At 55.6% G+C, this 21240-nt stretch overlaps 1 protein-coding gene across 5 annotated transcripts in view; it reads left to right on the top strand.

The window, feature by feature from the left end:
• The first annotated feature begins 1296 nt into the window (after positions 1–1296).
• Positions 1297–21240, top strand: part of Rilpl1 (Rab interacting lysosomal protein like 1) — a 34718-nt gene continuing 14774 nt past the window's right edge. For 4 of the 5 annotated variants that reach the window (XM_076838258.2, XM_076839712.2, XM_076840462.1 and 1 more), the window contains exons 1-4: positions 1297–1760; positions 9506–9656; positions 17601–17719; positions 18298–18519. In XM_076838258.2, coding sequence (XP_076694373.1) covers positions 1452–1760; positions 9506–9656; positions 17601–17719; positions 18298–18519 — 801 coding nt within the window. In that variant the 5' untranslated portion in view covers positions 1297–1451. The remainder of the gene's footprint in view (positions 1761–9505; positions 9657–17600; positions 17720–18297; positions 18520–21240) is intronic. The other variant, XM_076839074.2, reaches the window with a different exon arrangement.

The raw sequence follows: 21240 nt of genomic DNA, 5'->3' as shown, positions 1-21240 counted from the left end.
CCGCTTGAGCCACATCCCCAGCCCCAAAACATTATCTATTTTTTTTACATTTTTCAGTGCTGGAGATTGAACTAGGGTCTTGCACATACTTGTGATCTTGAGCCACACCCCCCACACACCTTTTAAAATTTTTTTCCTAATAAATATGTGCCAGGTTGGGGTGGGCTTTATGGCTATAGGGTCTTGAGATTTCTGTTCTCAAGGACTAAGGACCCCACGGCCTGAGCGTGAGGGCTAATCTGTAGCCAGAGTGTCACAACTCCGCATTCTGAGAGCAATTTAGATGGGGGCCGGATGGTGGGATTCCAGGGGCCCTTATATAACCAAGCGTGTTCAGAAAAGGCTCTCCCGGGTGGGTTGGGGTCTGATGGACAAGTGGACTTCGCAAGGCCCAAAGGAGAGGCGACTTGGGACAAGAAATCTCTGCTCTGAGATTCAAACCCCGGCCTCTCCTTCACGGTGGAGTGATGTCTCTGTCACCGGGAGCCGCTAATGGTGTGGATCGGCGGGCGGGGCAGCCCCGTGGCCTTGGGGACGGAGGACCCCGCGCTCCATTGCCCCTCTCCGGGGTCAGTCGACTGGAGCGCAGAAAGGCGCCGCCCGGTCCTGCTGGCGACGGAGCAGCGGGAGGGTCTGCGGCCGGGGTCCGCACTCTCTTTCCCGGCTGAGCCGCATCCCGGAGCCCACCTTCTGACCCCGCCGCTCCTCCCTAAGGCGGACGTCCCCCGCCCTTCAGCAGCGAGTCGGGCCGAGACAGGCGGCGCCCGCCACCCGCTCTCCTCCGGGCCACCCCCGACCCCTCCCGGCGGCGGGTGGAGGAGGAGCCAGGGCCGCGCCGGAGCAGCGAGCGGCGCGTCCGGGCGCGGGGGCTGCGGCGGGGCTGCGGGGCGGCGGCTTAGCGCGGGGAGGTTCGGGGAGGCTCGGCGCGGGGAGGCGCGGGGAGGCGCGGGAGGCGCAGGAGGCGCGGGCCCGCGGCGCGCCCGGAGCGCAGGAGGGCGGCGCGCCCCTCGCCAGGCCGGGGCCGGGGCGGGGCTCGCGGCATCCCGAGGGGAGCGGCCACCGGGCCGCGCCCGCGCCGCCAAAGTTTCCCGGAGGGGCCGCGCCGCCCTTCCTCCGGGCGCGGGCGGGGGCGCGCCGCGGGACCCGCGCCTCCATTGCCCAACTCGCTTCCCAACTTGGGAGGCGCCGGCCTGCGCACGCGCGCGCCTTCCTCCTCCTCGTCCTCGTCCTCCTCCCGCGGGAGCCGGCCGCGCGGCGCCCAGACCCGCCGCCGGGCGCTGACCTCGGGCTCGCGCGGTCCCCGCCCGCGCCCGCCCGCGCCCCCGGGGCGCCCTGGCCACTGGCCCCTGCGCGCGGCCGGCTCGGCGCGGGGTGGGCCCGGCCGGCGCTGCCCGCGATCGCCGCAAGTTTGCGAGTTGCACTAGTTGGCGGGCGGAGAGGCCCGAACGGCCATGGAGGAGGAGCGGGGGTCGCCGCTGGCGGCCGAGTCGGCGCTGGAGAAGAACGTGGCCGAGCTGACCGTCATGGACGTGTACGACATCGCGTCGCTCGTGGGCCATGAGTTCGAGCGGGTCATTGACCAGCACGGCTGCGAGGCCATCGCGCGCCTCATGCCCAAGGTCGTGAGGGTCCTGGAGATCCTGGAGGTGCTGGTCAGTCGCCACCACGTCGCTCCCGAGTTGGACGAGCTGCGCCTCGAGCTGGATCGCCTGCGCCTGGAGAGGATGGACCGCATCGAGAAAGAGCGCAAGCACCAGAAGGTGGGCAGTGGCCTCAGTCTACCCACCTGGGCAGTGGGGCTCTGGGACCCAAGGACCCTCAGCCTCGGGCAACTGCAGGTGGCTGTGGATGTGTATGTATGACAGGGACTAGAGTAAGGAAAGGCAGTTTCCTCTCATTCTTAGTCTGAAAGGTCTGCCAGGAGCGTCCAGGGCTGAGGTTGTGGCAGGAAACATCCAGTCCGTCCTGGATGAGGGAGGGAGGCCCCTGACCCTCTCTGCCCAGTGATGGGCAGTCGGCATATACCACCAGTAGTTTAAGAGCACTTCTCTAGAGTCAAACCTGAGTTCCAGTGCCACCTTCACCTGCTTAATAGCTCTGTGACCTTGGGTAAGTTGCTGAACCTCTCTGTGCTTTGTTGCCTCATCTGTCAAATAATAATCAAAATAGAATCCACCATTCTTATTAAATGTGATGATGTAGATAAAGTGCTTGGATATTATTCTCTTCCACAAATTAATAAGTCCCCTGCCCTTCAGTGTGACCCTAGAAGACCTAACACCAGTCACACCAGTCCCCTTTTTTATTCTACCTCAAGTTCCCCCAGAGCAGAGATGTGTGACCTCTTAACCACTAAGCCCTCAGCCTCTGGGCTTATATTTGCAACTTTCTTCCCAGCGTTCCCTTAGTTTATTAACCTGTATTCCGAAGTGCTCTCCCTGCCTTGATTTTATCTTGAATCCTCACAGAACTCTATGAGGTAGGACTTCATTTTACAGATGAGGAAACAGAGGGTCAGAGTGCAGGAGGGATTTGTCCCGTTAGCCATGAGAGAGTCCCAAGCCTAGAGGAGGTAATCCCAATGTTTCTTCCCCATTCTGCTGGAATTGGGGGAGGGGGATGCTCCAAGGTCTAGCCTCTGCCCTGGGAGCTGAAGCTTTTTAAATCGGGGCCTCCCCACTGTCCAGACGAGGTGCCTGAGGAAAAGGAAGTGGGAGACATGTGGTTTCCTGCCCTAACCTCAGGCCTGGAGCGCCTGGCAGACCTGAGAATGGGAGGAAACCGCCTTTCCCTGGGGGATCAGGATCTGGGTGCCAAGCAGGCTCTGGCTTGCTGAGTGGCCTCAGGAAGTTAAGTTGGCCTCTCTGAACCTCTCTGGCAGGCCATCATCTCATCTATGCTGTGGTGAATCTGTGTGTTTTCAAGGAAAATGGCCACAGCTGGGTATGCTGCCTAGACCTGAGGGCAGGTCCGCTGGTGGGTGAAGACCACTTGCTCCAGGACTCACCGTTACTGTCCTTGGGGATCCTATACCCTGGGGCCAGGAAGAAACTGGAGCTCCTAAGAGTTGGGTGACCAAGGTCACACTGGGAACTTGGACATGCCCGAGTCCTATAATTAATTTCAAGATTCTTAGGAGCAGGGACTTTGGAGCTAGATAGCCCGGTTTCACATCCCAGCATTCACTCACAGGCTATGTGATCGTGGGCAAATCTCCTAGCCACTTTGTGCCTCAGTTTCCTCAGCTGTGAAGTGGGGTAACCATGGCCCCCAGCCTGTAGGTGGGGGTTAATGTGCACTGAGGGCTCAGGCCAGAGCCTGCCCAGGAGGGAATTGGCAGTGGGAGCTTCAGGTCTGAACCCTCGCCTAGGTGCCCACAGGATAATATCGGGGACCCCCCACCCCAGACACCTCTGCTCTTGCCCCGGCACCTCCTCCCTGCCAGGGCCTGGGAGGGAAGGGACTGGCAATCTCCCAGGAAGCTGGCTTTATTTTCAGGGCCTGCAGGGCTCAGCCCAGGTCCCACAAAAGTCCTGGGGTCCCTCCGCCCCCACCCCAGCTCTTTGGTTCTGCCCCTGCTGGCCTGGGAGGCAGTCACCCGGAGGTCACCAGGCCACCTGCACTTGTTGCTTCTGGAATGCGGTCAGCGCCCCAGCTCTGGGCGTCCAGGGCCCGGGCTTATTTGTAAACAGGGAGTCACAGCTGCCCGCCTGCCCAGCCCAGGCCTCTGCACTTGCTATTCTTGGAGGAGGGAGAGACTCCTCTGATGTTTCTTCTGCAGCTTTGATGATTCTTCAAGGTGCTGTTTCCACAAGAATCTTGTTAGTGAGCATTGGTATGTCCTGTCCTCCCCCCTCCTCCTTTCCTTCCCTCCCCCGACCAGCCAGTGAGTCTGACTACAGGGAAGCCTGCGCCCCTCCACCCACAGACACCTGGACTCACTCAGTCAGCCCAGGCCACAGACCTGTTCTGTTCTCTCCTTATTCAGTCTGCAACACTGTTGATGGGCCACGGCATGCAGAGTGCTCTCCTCAGTGATGCAGAGCAGAGAAAAACTGAGTCTCACATCAGGCAGCAGGAGGGTGATGGGGATGACAGAAGACAGGGGAAACAGGCTGTCTTTAGAAAACAGTGGCTGTGTGGATGCAAAGGCACAGACATGAGCAAAGCCTGCCCGCATTCAACACAGGTGTTTCTTGAGCACCTACTATGAGCCAGGCACTGTTCTGGGCACTGGGGAGGCTGCAGTGACCATGACAGATGAGGGTTTAGTCTGGTGGCCCTGGCCTTTTAGCTCATAGAAATAGAATGTGGCAGCCAGGCAGGGGGGTGCACACCTATGATCCCAGAAACTTGGGAAGCTGAGGCACGAAGATTGCAAGTTGGAGGCCAGCCTTAGCAACTTAGTGAGGCCCTAAGCAACTCAGTGAGACCCTGTGTCAAAATAAAAATAAAAAGAACTGTGTGTGGAGGGGAGGCTCTGGCTTTAGCTCAGTGGCAGAGCACTTGCTTACCACGTGTGAGGCCCTGAGTTTGATCCTTAACATCACATAAAAATAAATAAAATAAAAATAAAGGCAGGCTGTCCATCTGTAACTACCAGAAAAAAAAAAAAAAAAGGAACTGGGGACAGAGCTCCATGGTGAAGCACCCCTGGGCTCCATCCTCAGTACCAAAAAAAAAAAAGAAAGAAAGAAAGAAAGAAAGACAGAATTTGGCAGACTTGGGGCTGGGGATGTGGCTCAAGCGGTAGCGCGCTTACCTGGCATGCGTGAGGCCCGGGTTTGATCCTCAGCACCACATACAAACAAAGATGTTGTGTCCGCCGAAAAACTAAAAAATAAATATTAAAATTAAAAAAAAAAAAAGAATTTGGCAGACTGGGGATGTGGCTCCATGGTAGAGCACTTGCCTGGTGTGCATGAGGCCCTGGGTTTGGTTTTCGGCACCATTAAAAAAAAAGGAAAGAAAGAAGGATATAGATTGTGGCTGGCTGTGGTAGTAGAAAGAGACGAGGTGAAATTTGATGCACCTTCTAGAGCCTGGTATATCCAGAGCATTTTCATGTCGACATATATTCAATGTGAAAGTTGTTCATGAGATACTTCTGCCATCTTTTATTCCTGTGCATTGTTGAAATCTGATGTGTGCTTGACCCCCCCCCCCCCTGAGTGTTTCAGTACAGATCAGCCACATCTCGAGGCTCCACAGCCACCTCGAGGCTCCACAGCCACCACAGAGTCCTGTGGCTACTCTGTGGGATGGTACAATTCTAACGTGAGAAGGTGGATTTTTTTAAATTTTATTTTTGGTACTGTGGATGGAACCCAGGGGCACTTTACCACTCAGCTCCATTCCCAGCCCTTTTTATTTTGAGACAGGGTCTTACTAAGTTACCCTAGCTGGTCCCAAACCTGTGATCCTCCTGCCTTGGCCTCCTGAGTAGATGGGGTTATAGGAGAGTGGCACATGGCTAAGAAGTACATTTTTTTTTAATATATATTTTTTAGTTGTCAATGGACCTTTCTTTATTTATTTTTATATTGTTCGGTGCTGAGATTCAAACCCAGCGCCTCACACATGCTAGGCAAGTGTTCTACCACTGAGCTATAACCCCAGCCCAGGAAGTAAATTTAAAAAAATAATAATAATAATCAGGTTGTGATTAAGTGACACAAAGAAAATAAAACAATGAGATGTGAAAGGGACTGGCTAGTGGAGGTCTACCAGCTGGGGAGACAGGAAGTCTTCTCCAAGGAGGTGCCCTCTGAACTGAGATCCAAGTGCAGTGTAGGAGCCAGCCACAGAGAGTTCTGGGGGAAGCTTCCAGGTTGAAGACATGGCAAGTGCCAAGGTCCTGAGGTAGGAGTGCATGTGGCTCTGTAAGGTGCACAAATAAGACCCGTATGGAGGAACAGAGGGGGTGGGAAACGGGAATGGGAGAGGAGGTAGGGAGGTGCTGGCCCTCATAGGCTGGAGAAGGGGTTTCAGGATGGTTGGGGCTGAGAGAAGTCCAAGAACTTCATGAATCAGCAGTAACTCCCTGCTGCAGCCTTTTCCGCTGTATGAGGCAGGATTAAATTCCCCATGGTCCGCCCAGAGGCAAGAACCTGCTCTCTAACACTGACCTCAGCTCACTGGGAGAAGGGAGCAGAAGAAGAGAAAGTTGACGTCTGTCTTCATCTCTGGTGGGCAGGAGGAGGGTCTCAAAATAAAAGAGGCTGCGGATGTGGCTCAGTGGTAAAGCACCTCTGGGTTCAATCCCTGGTACCACAAAATAAAAATAAACACCACAGCTAACCCCTCCCCCAAAAAACCAGCCTAAATTTATTATGCGCTGCTGGACTGAACCATCTTATGAACACACATGGATACAGTGTGATACAGTGTTGTGGATCCCCGTGATACTGTCCATGTGGATAGTTCTGGATACAGTTCTGCAGTGGGGAAGACAGGATTGGGCCTCACTGGGTTGAGATCCAGGAGTCAGGGCCCAGGGCGCGGCTCAGGGGTAGAGCGCACGCTTAGCCCATGCCAGGCCTGGGTTTGATCCCCGGCACCACAAGCACAAAAATAATGATGATGATGATGATAAAGTAAAACCAAGGCACAAGAAGGCTGCCTTCCTCCGGGAGGCTCTGGAGGCCAATCCTCTCCTTTACCTTGTCCAGTCTCAGGACCCTGGTTGCACGCACCCCGTCTTCACAGCCAGCATGGCAGCATCTTCTGATCTAACTTAGATCTCTGTTTCGAGGCTGTGTGGTCTCCAACTCTGACCCTGGCTCCCCTTCCTCCCTCTTATGAGGCCCCTGTGATTTCACAGGCCCACTCTGATCATGCAGGACCATTCCCCCAATCCCAAGACCCTTACCTTTGCCCGGCACAGTGGCGCCCACCTGTAATCCCAGTGGCTCAGGAGGCTGAGGCAGGAGGATCGCAAGTTCAAAGCCAGCCTCAGCAACTTAGTGAGGCCCTAAGCAACCTAGCGAAACCCTGTCTCTAAATAAATATAAAAAGGGCTGGGGATGTGGCTCAGTGGTGAAGTGCCCCAGGGTTCAATCCCCAGTACAAAAAAAAAAAAAAAAAAAAAATCCTTGACTTAATCATAGCTGCCAAGTCCCTTTTGCCACGTAAGGTAACCTTGTCAGATTCTGGGGAATAGGGTGTGGTCATCTTTGGGGACCACTGGTTTCCTGTCCTAGCCAGTTACACAGAACACTCTGATTCACGGAGCCTGCTGGATGCCCAGCCTGTGCCAGGTGGGGGCAGAGACTCAGGGCTGCCGGATCCTGGTCAGCTTCCAGGCTGCACCTATCCATCCCTCCTCCACCCCAGCCCCCAGCCTTCATCTGAGGGTCTTCAACCAGCTGCCTATATATTTAGTTATTCCCTCTTGTCTCCCCAGTGCCAAGGCTTTCCAAGGGAGGAGATGGGACTGGGGAGCACGTCTGGGCCTTGCTTGGCTTGTGGCCGATAGCAGGGGGAGCAGGGTCAGCAGGACCTGCTGGGGCAAGGCACTGTTTCCAGCCTCTGCAGGGAGTGACCACTTAATCCTCACGAGAACCTGTCTCCAGGCCACCCAAGGGTTAGATTGCCCACGACCCGCTAGTGAGTAGCAGAAACAGGACTCAAACTGGAGCGACAGACCCCAGGATCTGAGCCCCTAACCATGCTTGCATCTGACAGCTGCAAGAGTGCTTTGTCACTAGTTTATGCTTTTACCAAACTCCTCTTTTTTGAAGCTTTATTGAGTGTGATTCACATACAACTCACCTATTGAAAGTGCACCACTCAGAGGTCGACAGCGTGTTCAGAGCTGTGCACGTTGTTACAGTCAATTTTAGAACATTTTCATCACCGCAAAAAGAAAACACACACCCATGTCAGTCACTCCTCGTCCCGCATCCCCAGAGCTGTGGCGCTAGAAGCCACCAATGTGCCTTCTGACTTTGGGGGTCTACTTGTTCTGGACATTTCATAGAAATAAGACCATGAAAGCCTATTGTGGTGGCCCACACCTGTAATCCCAGCGCCTTGGGAGGCTGAGGCAGGAGGATTGCAAGTTTGAGGCCAGCTTCAGTAACTTGGCGAAACCCTGTCTCAAAAAGTAAAAGGAGGGCTGGGGATATTGCTCAAGAGGTAGTGTGCTCACCTGGCATGCATGCGGCCCGGGTTCGATCCTTAGCACCACATACAAACAAAGATGTTGTGTCCGCCGAGAACTAAAAAATAAATATTAAAAAAAAAAAAATTCAAAAAAAAAAGAAAAAAGTAAAAGGAGCTGGAGATGTGACTCATGATATAGTGCCCCTGGGGTCAGTCCCCAGTATCAAAAGAACAGAAAGGACATGAGCTCGTGTAGCACGAGGCCTGTTTGTGTCCATGCAGTATTTCGTGTTTGAATACACCCCATTTTTTTTTAACCTGCTCATCGGTTGATGGACAGAGGTTGTTTCTACCTCAGGCTGCCACACACATCCACACCCACATGTGTTGGTGTGGACATGTGTCTTCGTGGCTCCTGGGGCGGCTGGGGCCCCTCTGTGTTGGCCGTGCTGGGAGCAGCCAAGCCACTCAACTAGCTGAGTGCTTGCTATTCCTGTCCCATCAGCCATGTGTCTGAGCTCCCATTTCACATCCTTGTTACCATTTGCAATTATTTGTGGTTTTGGTTACAGTCATCCACAAAATACTCTTTTTGTTGTTATTTGAGGTTCTGGGGATTGAACTCGGCCACTTTACTGTTGAGCCACATCCCCAGCCCTTTTATATTTTTTTTAATGTGTGTGTGTGTACTTTTTTAATGAATTTTTTTTAAATTGTAGATGGACACAATACCTTTATTTTATTTATTTATTTTTATGGGATACTTAGAATCAAACCCAGCCCCTCACACTTGCTAGGCAAGCTCTCTACCACTGAGCAACACCCCAGCCCCCATTTTTAGTTTAAGACAATTACACAGAATATTCTCTGATTCGCAGAGCCCGATGTATGCCTGCTAAGTTGCAGAGGCTGGCCTCTAACTGTGATCCTCTTGCCTCGGCCTCCTGAGTAGCTGGGATATAGGCACATGCAGTTGTGCCCGGCCACAGAATCCTTTTAATGGACTGATCTTGATCTCCTCACATCTGCCTGTATGTTTTGGTTCCCAAATGAGAGAATTGGCACCTCTGAGTGGCTTATTGAGTTGCTCCAGAGGCCTGAAGAGAAACTTTGGGCCAGTGGCCCTGGCAGCCTGGGCCTCCCCAGGGTCTTCCCCACCCCAGAAGTGGTTGGGACCTGTGGCCCCGGGTGATCACTGAAGAGCAGTCTCAGCTGGGCCCAGGGGCAGGTGCCTGTGGGGATGGCTGCGGCCTTTCCTATCCTTCTGCCCAAGGCCTGGGTCTCATGGGGATCAGGGTGGCCCAGAGCCCCAGCCACCTGAGATGCTCCCTGTGGGCAGTGGGGGTGAGGCCACTGCCCTGGGCATGCTGTGACTGCACCGCTGTCCCTGCCCTGGCAGGAGCTGGAGCTGGTGGAGGACGTGTGGCGGGGGGAGGCGCAGGACCTGCTGTCCCAGATCGCCCAGCTGCAGGAGGAGAACAAGCAGCTCATGACCAACCTCTCCCACAAGGACGTCAGCTTCTCCGAGGAGGAGTTCCAGAAGCATGAAGGTAAGAGGGCCGCCCGGGCGAGGGGGACTGTCCTGCGGCGCTGCTGCCCGCGTCCTGGTGCCACATTGACTCTCACCCCTGCTCTGCGAGAAGCTGGGGAGCCTGGGTTGGCAGATGGTGACACAGGTTTGCTTAGCAGGCTGCCCCGGGTTCCCTCCCTGCCCTGGGACACCTTAGACAGGACAGAGACCCTGCCCTCCTGAAGGAGGAGATGGTTGATGAGCACGTGGACCGACGGTGGCTTGGGTCCAGAGGCCAGCAGCACCATAGAGGAGCTGACCAGGGTGCACGGTAGTGACCTGAGGCTTCTTTAGAGACGGAGGCTGTCACAATTGAGCCTAGTGAGGTGACAGTGTAAGCCCTGGAAGTACTTAACGCAAGAAGCAAGTAGCACAGAGGCCCCGGGGCAAGAGTCAGAGACCCGGGAGGCTGGGGTGGGGTACACGAAGACCCAGGCCAGAGTGGCTGAAGATGAGGTCAGGGCCAGCAGGGGTCAGATCACACGGCCCCTTAGACAAAGCTGTGGTTTCTGGAAAGAGATTTGAGGCTCTTATAGGGGGCCTGCAGCCCCCTAGGGACAGCAGCCCATGTCTGACTGGCACTGGGTCCACTCCACTGTCACATCCTATGAACAGCTACCCAGAACCTTCATGCCAGCCCTCTGCTGCTGTTGGGATACAAGGACGGACAGTGGGTCTGAGCTGGGCCTCCTAAGCCCCCTCTGTCCTGTACTGGCCAACGGCCTCTTCCCCTGCAAATCAGACCTACCTCTGACTTCCACCTTGAGGGATCTCAGAATCATCTCTTTAGCCTGAGAAAACCCCTGGGGTCAGCTGGGCACAGATCTGTAATCCCAGCTGTTTGGGAGGCTGAGACAGAAGGATCAAAATTTCAAGGCCAGCTTCAGCAACTTAGTGGGACCCTAAGCAACTAGCAAGACCCTGTCTCAAAATAAAAGATAAAAGGAGCTGGGGATACAGCTCAGTGGTGAATGCCCCTGGGTTCGATCCCCAGTACCAAAAATGTGTGGTGGCTCAGTGGTGGAGTGCATGCCTGGCGTGGGTGAGGTCCTAGGTTTTGTCCCCAGTGACACACGCACAAGGACATGGATTTTATTAGTTACAGAGATTGAGTAAAAAGCTGGGAAATGACACTCCAAGGGAAAACCATGGAGCTGTATGAATGTAAGAAAAATTTATTTGGGAGCTGGGGTTGTGGCTCAGTGATAGAGCGCTTGCCTTGCACGGGTGAGGCACTGGGTTCCATCCTCAGCACCACATAAAAAGAAATCAATAAAATAAAGGTATTTGTCCGTCTACAATTTTAAAAAAATTAAAAAAGAAAAGAAAAATGTATTTTAAGGCAAAAACACTATTAAAGGGTTACTTCAATGATGATAAAAAATTCAGTGTTCTAGGACGATCTGGTGATTTCCAAATTTGCATGCACTTAATAATTCATCCTAAAAGCATATTTTTAGCCAGGTATGGTGGCTGTGCCTGTAATCCCAGCTTCTTAGGTGGCTGAGACAGCAGGATCACAAGTTCAGAGCCAGCCTTAGCAATTTAAAGAGACCCTAAGCAACCTATTGAGACCCTGTCTCAAAATAAAAAATAAGGGTTGGGACTGGAGCTCAGCAGTAGCACGCTTGCCTGGCACGTGGGAGGCACTGGGTTTGATTCTCAGCACCACATATAAACAAATAAAATAAAGGTCTATCAACAAGCAAAAAAAAAAAAAATATATATATATATATATATATATATATAAATTAAATACAAGCAGTCAAATTAATATATTTTTTTTAAGAAATAAAAATAAAAAGGACTAGGGATGTGTCTCAGTAGTTAAGCACTCCTGGGTTCTATTCCCAGAAACAAAAAATATATATGCACATACCTACATACATATCTATATTTTAAAAGTGGACAGAAGTATGTCCAAAGCAGGCCGATTCATTAAGACTAAGTTAGACTGGTGGAGAGCAGAGGGGGAAGGCGGCCAGCGGGTTTGGCATTCTGGAGTTAGTATGGCGCTGCTCTCTCTGTGTCCGTGGATCTGCCTCTTCCGGGACTTTGCACAGGGGTCATCCAGCGTGGTCCTCTGTCTGCCTCCTTTTACTTGGGTCATGTTTTCCAGCTTTGCCCCTTTTTGAGCAGGTGTCAGTAGCTACTTTGTTCCTTTTTATGGCTGAGTCGTTTTCCATTTTGCAGATGGAGCGGTTTGTTTGGACTCTGGGGCTGTCCCCCCTTGTCACCCTGCCGTGTGCCTCTGTACACAAGCCTTTCTGCGTGTTCTCAGATCCGCAGGCAGGTGCCTCAGCAGGGGATGCTGGACCATGCGGGAACTAAGTTGTACTTATCCAAGGGACCTGATGCCATATTCTTGCCTATAACGTTTCTGAGGGCACACAGAGGCCTCTGCCGATGACCTGGGAACTGCCTGCCTGCCCGCCCCACTGAAGCTGCAGAGGCGCGAGGGCCTGGGCCAGGGGCCTGAAAGCATAGTTCTGAGCTGCCCCTCAGCTGGGTTCCATCTGCTGCAGCTGGGGAGCTTCGCTGTGTCCCCACAGCCTCCTGTCCCCTGCTGGGCTTGTCAGGAAGCAGCTGGAGTGGGTCCCAGTGGGGACCCTGGGCTCCTGCCAGGCTGCAGCCCTGAGTGGAGAGGCCCCGTGCAGGTGCTGGGCCGGTGGTCTCCCTCCCGCTGCTGAAGTCTCTCAGAGAAGGAACAGGGAGACCATCGGGCTGCACCTTGTGCCAGCTGTGACTCTGGGCAGAGGCTTCGGCAGGCTGATGATTTAGGGGTGCAGCTGTCTGAATCCTGGGGAGGTGGGGGGTTCTCAGGGGAGCCTTCCAGGGCAGCCAGCATGGCTTTCTCAGCTCCTAGCATGGGGTGCCCCGTTTCTCAGAGCTACCTGGGGGGGTCTCCTCTCTCCCACTCTCTGGAAGCATCCAGATGATAGAACACTTCCTTCCTGTGATCCCAGCTTCTCAGGAGGCTGAGGCAGGAGGATTGCAAGTTCAGGACCAGCCTGGGTAACTTAGTGAGACCCTGTCTCAAAACAGGCTGGGGATGTAGCTCAGTGGAGGAACACCCGGGGTTCAGTCTCCACTGTAAAAAAACAACAGGAAAGCTATTTCTTAGCCAGGCACAGTGGTGCAGACATATAATCCCAGCTGCTCAGGAGGCTGAGGCAGGAGGAGGATCACCAACTCAAAGCCAGCCTCAGCAATTTAGCAAGTCCCTAAACAACTCGGTGACACCCTGTCTCTAAATAAAATACAAGAAAGGGCTGGGGATGTGGCTCAGTGGTTAAGCACCCCTGGGTTCCACCCCCAGTACCAAAAAAGAAAAAAGAAAGCACTTCTTTGCCTGTTTTTTGGAGTCCATCTTGTCATTTAGAAAGCAGGGTGTAGAAATGACTCGTCAGCACCCAGGGAGTGAATTACAGATCTCCAAGCCATTGGACCCAGGAGACAGGTGTGAAGAGACACTCTCGGGTCTGCAGAAAGTCCTTGGGCTGTGCAGGAACAGCTTAGGCCTCGGGAGTGGAGGAAAACCACCAGCGCAGGCGTCTCTGCCGAGCAGTAGGATTAGTTCTTGGGATTTTTCTCATCGGCACGGGAGGGAAAAGTGAAAGGGAACAGGAGAAGGGAATTTCGATATATTCAGTTAAACCCCGCGGATCCCAAACACTGCCCTGCAACGCGAATCAACGTGAAGATGATCCGTAGGGTGTTTTGCATTTTTTTCCTACTAAGTCTTGGTGGAGGCGGGGCAGGGTGGTTGTGAAAATACGTGCAACATGAAGTCTACCACCTTGGCCAATGCATGGCGATGAGCACACTCAGAACACTTGCTACCCTTGTCACCGTCAGTCACCCTCTGAGTCTTCATCTCGCAACACTGAGACTCTGCACCATGCAGGTGTGGAGTCTGCTTACCCGGCTCCAGTCCCAGCCCTGCCTCTACCGCCTGGGTCATTTGGGGAAGGTCACTTACCAGTCCAACCCTCAGGTTATTCCCAGGGTCAGTGCTCAGTAAAATATGTCCCCAAGGGCGTCTTTTCCTCCCCTTTGAACCAAGTCTTGTTCAGTATGAACTTCAGCTCAGTGAAAATCACCTGCGCACCCTCTCTGGGCCTTTCTCTGATGTCTGCTGGTTTGGTCTCCAGGGGCTGCCGTGACCCATTGCTGCAGGAAACTGGGTGCTTATGACAGCAACACGTGTCCCCTCACAGCTCTGCAGGCAGGGGTCCAAAATCTGTGTGCCAGCAGGGCCAGGGGCTCTGAGGGGAGATGGCTCTGCTTCAGTCAGCTTTTCCTTGCTGGACCTGGGAAGGACAAGGCCAAGGAGGAGAAGTTTACTTTGGCCCAGGGTTTCAGTCTGAGATCTGTGAATGCCACAGCTAGGGCCGAGGTCAGGCAGAGCACCTCCGTGCAAGGGCATTGGTGTGGAAAGCTGCTCAGGGCATGGCAACCAGGACGCAGAGAGAGCTCGGCTCACTGGGACAAAACATAGACCCCAAGGCACACCCCAGCGACCTGCTCCTCCAGCCACACCCTGCTGCCTACGGTTAGCACCCACTTCATCCCTATCAGTGGATGGGAGGCTCCTGGGGTTGAACCCAGGGTGCTCAACCACAAGCCCCATCCCCAGCTCTTTTCATTTTGTTATTTTGAGACGGAGCCTCACAGACTTGCTTAGGGTCTCCCTAAATTGCTGAGGCTGGCCTTGAATTTGGAATCTTCCTGCCTCGGCCTCAAGTTGCTGGGATTACAGGTGTGCGCCATCATGCCCAATAGATAAAGCTCTCTTAACCCAATGATGTCACCTCTGACACACAGGAGTGTTTTGGGGACACCTCAAATCCAAACCATAGCACCTCTCTGGCCCCTTTCAGCTTACCTCAGGCCTCTTGCCCTGTGGCACTGCCACTGGAATCTCTGACTCCTGCTTCCATGGCCGCCTCCTCTGGGTCTGTCTGATGTCCACCCCTTTCTCTTTTAAGGACATCAGTCACTGGGTTTAGGGTCCACCTCCCCTCATCTACCATGAGTACCTCTTAGCTAACTGCATCTCCAGAGATTCTGTTTCTTTTTTTTTCTTTCTTTTCTTTTTGGGGTGCTGGGGATGTACCCAGCATGCATGCTAGGTAGGCGCTCTACCACTGAGCCACATTGCCAGCCCCCTATTTCCAATAAGGCCACATGCTGAGGTTCCAGATGGCATGACTAGGGGACCCTGTTCTACCCAGGATATTTACAGAGGTGCTTGGGCCTTGAGAGGCAGTGTGGTTGCAGTAGTGTCAACGTAGGCAGAGACCCTGGAGGGTGGCCTGGACCCTGGGGACCCTGGAACATGTGTCACACCTCACAGCTGTCCTGCTGTCCCTGGGAGATCCAAGCACCAGTACCGTTCCCACAAGCTCATAGATCAGGAACAGGCAAAGGCCATCCTCCTCATCCCCACATCAAAGGTGGCCTTCTGGCATGGCACTGGGGGCCTGGCTGCAGCCTTCCCATGGCTGGGAAGTGAGGTCCTCCTACCTCAGCCTCCGGAGTTGCTGGGATTGCAGGCTACCGTGCCCGAGGCCACAGCTTACCCATGCACCCCACCATCGAGGCTACCGTGCCCGAGGCCACAGCTTACCCATGCACCCCACCATCGCTCGGGTTTCAGTTACATCTAGATTGAGGCTACTGTGAACAAAGCTGCCGAGACATCTTCTGAGCAGCTCTTATTCTGCGCGGTCAGGTCGTCACTTGCCGTCTTCACTCACGAGTCTGCCTGTCTGTCTGCAGCCTACTGCGCTCAGGTGTACTGTCCATCAGCCGAGCGCCTGCTAACCTGCACATGCTCACCTGCGGGGGGGTCCAGGGTGCACCTGCCTTGTGTAACCCGGGCATGTGCTGAGATGCGTGCTGGGCGCTCCCCATGACTTTCTTGTACATTGTTAGGGATGTGGCGAGTGGAGGAACCCTTAGGGAGCCTCAGAGGTGTCAAGGCCACTCTCAGGTCTGCAGCCTATGCACAGAGCAACCTCAGGGTCCAGCTGAGCTTTCTGCACCTTGGGGCTTCCCAGTCCCTGCCCTCGGGGTCTTTCCTCCCTGACTGTCCCCTCCTGGCCTCCTTGGCCAGGCCCACTGCCCTGGCCCTCTGGCCTCTGGTCTGGGCTTGTTCTGGCTCAAGCCTGTATCTCCTGGTGGCCTCTACTTTGCAGCCTGGTGCTGCCCTTGGACTCCCGGTGCCACTTCCAGTCCTGGGCCTGCCCACCTGCTGGTGCCTGCCCGGGACATGACCTCATCACCTGGCCTCTTTCTTTGCTGTCCTCTGGGCTCAGTGTAAATGTGCCTGGCCCCAGAGGCGGCTTCCCACACCCACAGTCCACGCTGGGTCTCTGTGTTACTTGTTCTTGTCTGCCTGACATCTGGAAGCCTGTGAGAGCAAAGCCCAGTCTCACTGTCGACCGTGGTATCCCCGTGACTAGCTCAGTATCACGTACGCAGCAGGTGCTCAGTGAGTAGTTAAAGGATGGACATCTGGTGTGCACGTGTGTGCATGTACAGAAAGCTGAGCGCTGCTCCCAGCAGGTGGTCTTGTCTGGGAGAGTGGACTGGCGTCTGGCCCTGGTGACATGGTCTGCTGACCTCACGGGAGCCTCTGAGTCTGGGTGAGGACAGGAAGACCAGGGTTTGAGTGCCAACTCCGCACGTTCCTGGCTGAGTGACCCTGAACCTTGGGCCTCAGTTTTCCATACCTGCAAGATGAGGCCAATAAGGTCCAGGTATCCTTCCCGGGCCTCTCAGGAAGAAGTTGCATTTTGGGATCCTGGAGGAGGAATCTGCCCCGTTCCTTGGCAGCCTTGAGTGCAGACCCCATGTGAAGCCTGGAATGGCAGGACAGCTCCCCTTCAGGAATGTCACTCTTTGCAATCCTGGGCTCTGTAGGGCAGAACCTGGCCCACCTAGTCTGGTGACCGGGTGTCACACACTGTAATACACACACCTGGGAGGATGGTCATTGTTGTGGATGAAACCTGCTGGGGAATATCCCTGCTGGGAGAGAGGAGGTCCGTGGGAAGACCTGGATGGGACCGAGCTACCAAGTTTTCGGATCATTTGTTACAGCAGCCGCAGGAAACTCATACAGCCCCTGTCCTCACAGTTCAGCAAACTCACCATGTAGCTTGATGGGCACCTGCTATCTGCAGGCACCGTGGAGGCCCAGGCAGTGTGACAGGGAGGGGTCAGCTGAAGCCTTGTCCTCCTGTGGCCCATGGTCTGCCTGGGACTGGGGCAGGGTGGGGGTGAATGGACCGTGAGGAAGCCAGCCCTGGGTGGCAGCCCCTGACCTCCCACTGGTGCCAGGCATCAGATGATGCAGGTCCTCGGTGTCACTTGGTCCAGCCTCCCAGCAGCCCTGGGGGAGGTACAGCCACCTCCCCACTTTATAGATAAGGAAACTGAGGCTCAAAGAGCAGAGCCCAGAGCCACACGTCCATCAGGTAGGATGGCCAGCCCTGGAGCCAGAGCTTGGCCTGGGGGTCTCTGGGCTCTGCCACCTCCCTTCAATGACAGAATTACAGAAGTTGTAAAAAGTGCTGAAAGGTGAAGCGGGAGAAGGGGGGACTGCCAGGCGGCGGGGGTGGTGGTGGCTTGGCAGGGGTCAGGGAGGGAGCTTGTGTGCAGAGGTGGCTGGATGGAGGCCCACCTGGAGGCTGCAGGGGAGGTCGGGAGTTCTGGGCAGAGGGGACAAGAGGGAAAAGGCCCTGAGGCGGGTGGGCTGGGAGGGGTGGGGACAGAGCAGGTGCCGGTGGTTGGCTGCAGCTGGTGCGAGGCGGGCGGGGGGGGGGGGGGGGGGGAGGCCGGGTCTGGGGTGGAGGAGCTGCGGGGTGGCCACACAAGGGGGCAGGTGGAGTCACGGGCTGGTGTCCCCACCCAGGCATGTCGGAGCGGGAGCGGCAGGTGATGAAGAAGCTGAAGGAGGTGGTGGACAAGCAGCGTGACGAGATCCGGGCCAAGGACAGGGAGCTGGGCCTCAAGAACGAGGACGTGGAGGCTGTGAGTGGTGGGCAGACCTCCTCCCAAGTGCTGGCTCCAGCCAGAGACTGGACGCTCCACTCGGGAGCTTCCCATCTCGTTCTCTGGGCTCCGAAGGGTGGGCATCCTCGGAAGCTCAGCCTCGAATCGGGGCTGGCGGAGGAGCCTCAGCAGAGTCTCCACTATAGGCGCAGGAGACCCCTTTGCTGTGACCCTGGGGCTTCCTCCAGCCCACCGCTCTGTTCCCCTGTGAGGCCAGGCCCCGCGGGCCCCATGCTGCCCCAGGAACCTGCAGTGTCTCCACCTGAATAAAAAATGACGCCTCTTTATTGAGGCCTGTTATTTCCATCTGCTGGGAAATTGTCATAATGTATTGATTCTAACAAGACACTTGGCTTCCATCTGCCATAAAGTGACCTCAGTGAGTGTACTAATGCCCATCTCTGCTGTCAACAGAGTCACAAGAACATGAACAACTTCCAAGCAAGTAAAGATCTGTAATATGCCTGTTGTACCTGAAGGGGATTTGCCCCTGTGCGGTGTCCATCCTGAGCCACCGTACCTGGCAGCCCTACACAATGACCTCCCTCTTTCTACAGCTACAACAGCAGCAGACTCGCCTGATGAAGATCAACCACGACCTCCGACACCGGGTCACCGTGGTAGAGGCCCAGGGGAAGGCCCTGATTGAACAGAAAGTGGAGCTGGAGGCAGATCTGCAGACTAAGGAGCAGGAGATGGGCAGCCTAAGGGCAGAACTTGGGAAGCTTCGAGAAAGGCTGCAGGGAGAGTTCAGCCAGAACGGGGAGGAGGAACCAGAGGTAAGCAGAAGCTGGTGCGGAGGTGTGTGAGGTGTGCGGGAGGGTGAGTCTGAGCTGGCTGGAGGCAGGCAGAGTTGCCTTGTTTTCTTCATTGTACTTAAGACAATGGGAGGAACAGAGAGAACCAGCTACTGGCCTGAAAAAACACAGCAGAACAGAAGTAGACCTGGGCCTAGAACTCCCAGCATTCCAGCCCAGGGTGTTCAGGTCAGTGGTGGTCACCAGGCACCTGCCTTGCTTGTTCATTCAAATAATTGGCATCCATGTGGCAGACACAGGGGAGGACACATGGACCAAACACAGACCCTGTCCCTGTTCTCGTGGAGGCCACAGTTGAGAAGGGGAGACAGACATTGGCCAGGGTCACACACCATGTGACCCAGCAATGCCTTCTAGACATACCTGGAGAGCTGCAAATGAGAGTCCACATGGAGACCCACTCACAGATGTTCATAGCAGTGTGATCCTTCAGTAAACTAATGGGCCTGTCCATTCAGGAGGACTCAGCCCTAGAGCCCGAAGCCGGGCCCTGTGATCCCCAGTGACTGGGGAGGCTGAGACAGGAGGACCATAAGTTCAAAGCCAGCCCAGAAACTTAGTGAGGCCCTAAGCAACTCTGTCTCTAAATAAAATACAAAACAGGGCTGGGGACATGGCTCAGTGGTTGGTTGGGTGCCCCTGAGCTCGATCCTTTACCCAAAAAAAAAGGCAGGCTAGGGAGGGTGGTGTGCAGGGTGGGGGAGACAGGGAGGCTGAGGGAGGTTGGCTGAATGAGGTCCTAGAGGCCTGTGGGGCCAGGCGGGCCAGGCAGGGCCCCAGCAGCCACCTGGGCTGGGGAGAGGACTCGCAGTGGTGAGGGGTGTCTTAGCCGGGGTCCCTCACAGCACAGCTTGTGGGCAGGACTTGGCTGGATGTGATCCGGTTAGTCAGGGGAGTAAGACTGGAAGGAGGAGAAGGGAATTAGAGGGTGTGGCATAGAGGTCACGCCCCAGTCCTGGGACTCTAGGAAGCACTTAGAGCACTTCCCAGAACTGGCTTTCAGCAGGTTGGTCCCCAGGTGGCTAAGGGTGGCCTGAGATTGTGATCTCCCCCATATCCTGAGCAGGTCCTGGGGCAGAAATGGAGAGGCAGACCACATGTGCCTATGCTGCGCCCTGAGGGCGTGGAGGGGACTGTCAGGTAGGCCCAGGTAAGGTGGGCACCAGCATGTCCAACACACAGTGAGCCCCAGGGTGTGCCAGGAGCGCAGGGCAGGACAGCTGGCTGCAGGTGGTGATGGGGGCTTCGTGAGGAGCCTCCTCAAGCTGGAGGCCGGAGCCCGTGCAGAGGTCTACCGCGGGAAGTGCGGGAGGTGGTTCCGGGAGTGGAGCTGCCCTCCCCTCCTGCAGAGGTTTGTTGCTGGTCAGGGTTTACAGTCACTGCCAGGCACCTGGCCACAGTGGGCTGGGTCAGGGGGGTCGAGACCCAGGGCAGCCATTGAGTAGCCTGTGCCTGGGGCGGGTTTCTGATCTGTGGTCCCAGGGCCTTGTGCTCACTAGGCCACCAAGCTCCACCCCACATCCCGGCTGGCTTCAAACTTGTGGTCCTCTTGCCCCAACCTCCTGAATAGCTGAGAGTACAGGTGTGGCCACAACACACAGGCTGCAGGGAAGTCTGTAAAGAAACAGGTTAGGGCTCCTGCTTTTAGCTAAACCTAAATTAAATGGTTGCTGTGATCCAGGCGGGCAGAAGGTGAGGGTGGGATGAGCTGTGGCAGCGATGGAGGGAAGGAAGCCAGCGCCAGGACAGGGCCATGGGCCACGCCCTGGGTGGCCCTGCCCACCGTGGGTCCCTCGGAGCTCAGGCCTGTCTCCTGGCCAGGCAGTCCTGGTCCAAACTGTGTCCAAGGACACTACCCCGGCCACAGCCACGAGGCTCCTGGCCCCGCCCCAGATCTCTGGCAAGGAGGACAGGGACATTCCATACCTCCCAGCGCCTGCTGGTTTTGGCTTCCCTTTCTGGCAGCTGAGGAGTGGGGGGCAGGGACAGCAGTGGGGACAGCAGCAGGCTGCAGCATTCACTCCAGCTCCTATCCTTGTCCCTGGGAGCTCTGCTGTGTTGAGGTTGTCAGTCGGTGCAGGAGCCCAGGGCTCTGTGGCCTCACCGCCGGCTCTGTGTGGCCTCTCTAGGGTGGTCAGCGGCCAGCGTCCTGCATGGACAGATGAGCAGAGTGACCCGGACGGGATCCAGTAGGCTCACCCCAGCAGCGGGGAGGGAAGACAGGGGCGCAGGAAGTGGGGAGGCAGGGGAGGGCAGCGTCCTTCAGGGCAGAGGCCTGTGGGGCCTCAGGCAGCACTGGGCCTAGGGCGTCTCCCCAGGGTTCTGACCTCAGAGGGTGGGTGGGTTTCCAGTGGAATGTGGGGCAGGCTGTTGCAGGCAGGGGGACCGAGTGAGCCTGCTGGTGAAAGCGGCATGTGACTGGGGTGGGGCCCATCCTGGAGCACACCTGGGGTGGGAGGTGAGTGCTGTGGGGGATCCCAGAGCCAGGACTCTTCTGGTTTTCCCCAATTCCCACGATCCCTTCGGAGCTGCCTCAGTGCTACTCAGTGTGAGCTGCAGGTGACTCGCCCCGCCACATGTTTTCACATCCTCCTTGCTGAGGTGTGACCGTACAGTTCAGCTGTCTAAGGTATCCAGTTCAGTCGGCTGTGGCACGTCTGTAATCCCACTACCCAAGAGGCC

This window comes from Callospermophilus lateralis, chromosome 1 (genome assembly GCF_048772815.1).
Source record: "Callospermophilus lateralis isolate mCalLat2 chromosome 1, mCalLat2.hap1, whole genome shotgun sequence".
Taxonomy (NCBI): Eukaryota; Metazoa; Chordata; class Mammalia; order Rodentia; family Sciuridae; genus Callospermophilus; species Callospermophilus lateralis.
This window is presented reverse-complemented; position numbering and strand designations above follow the sequence as displayed.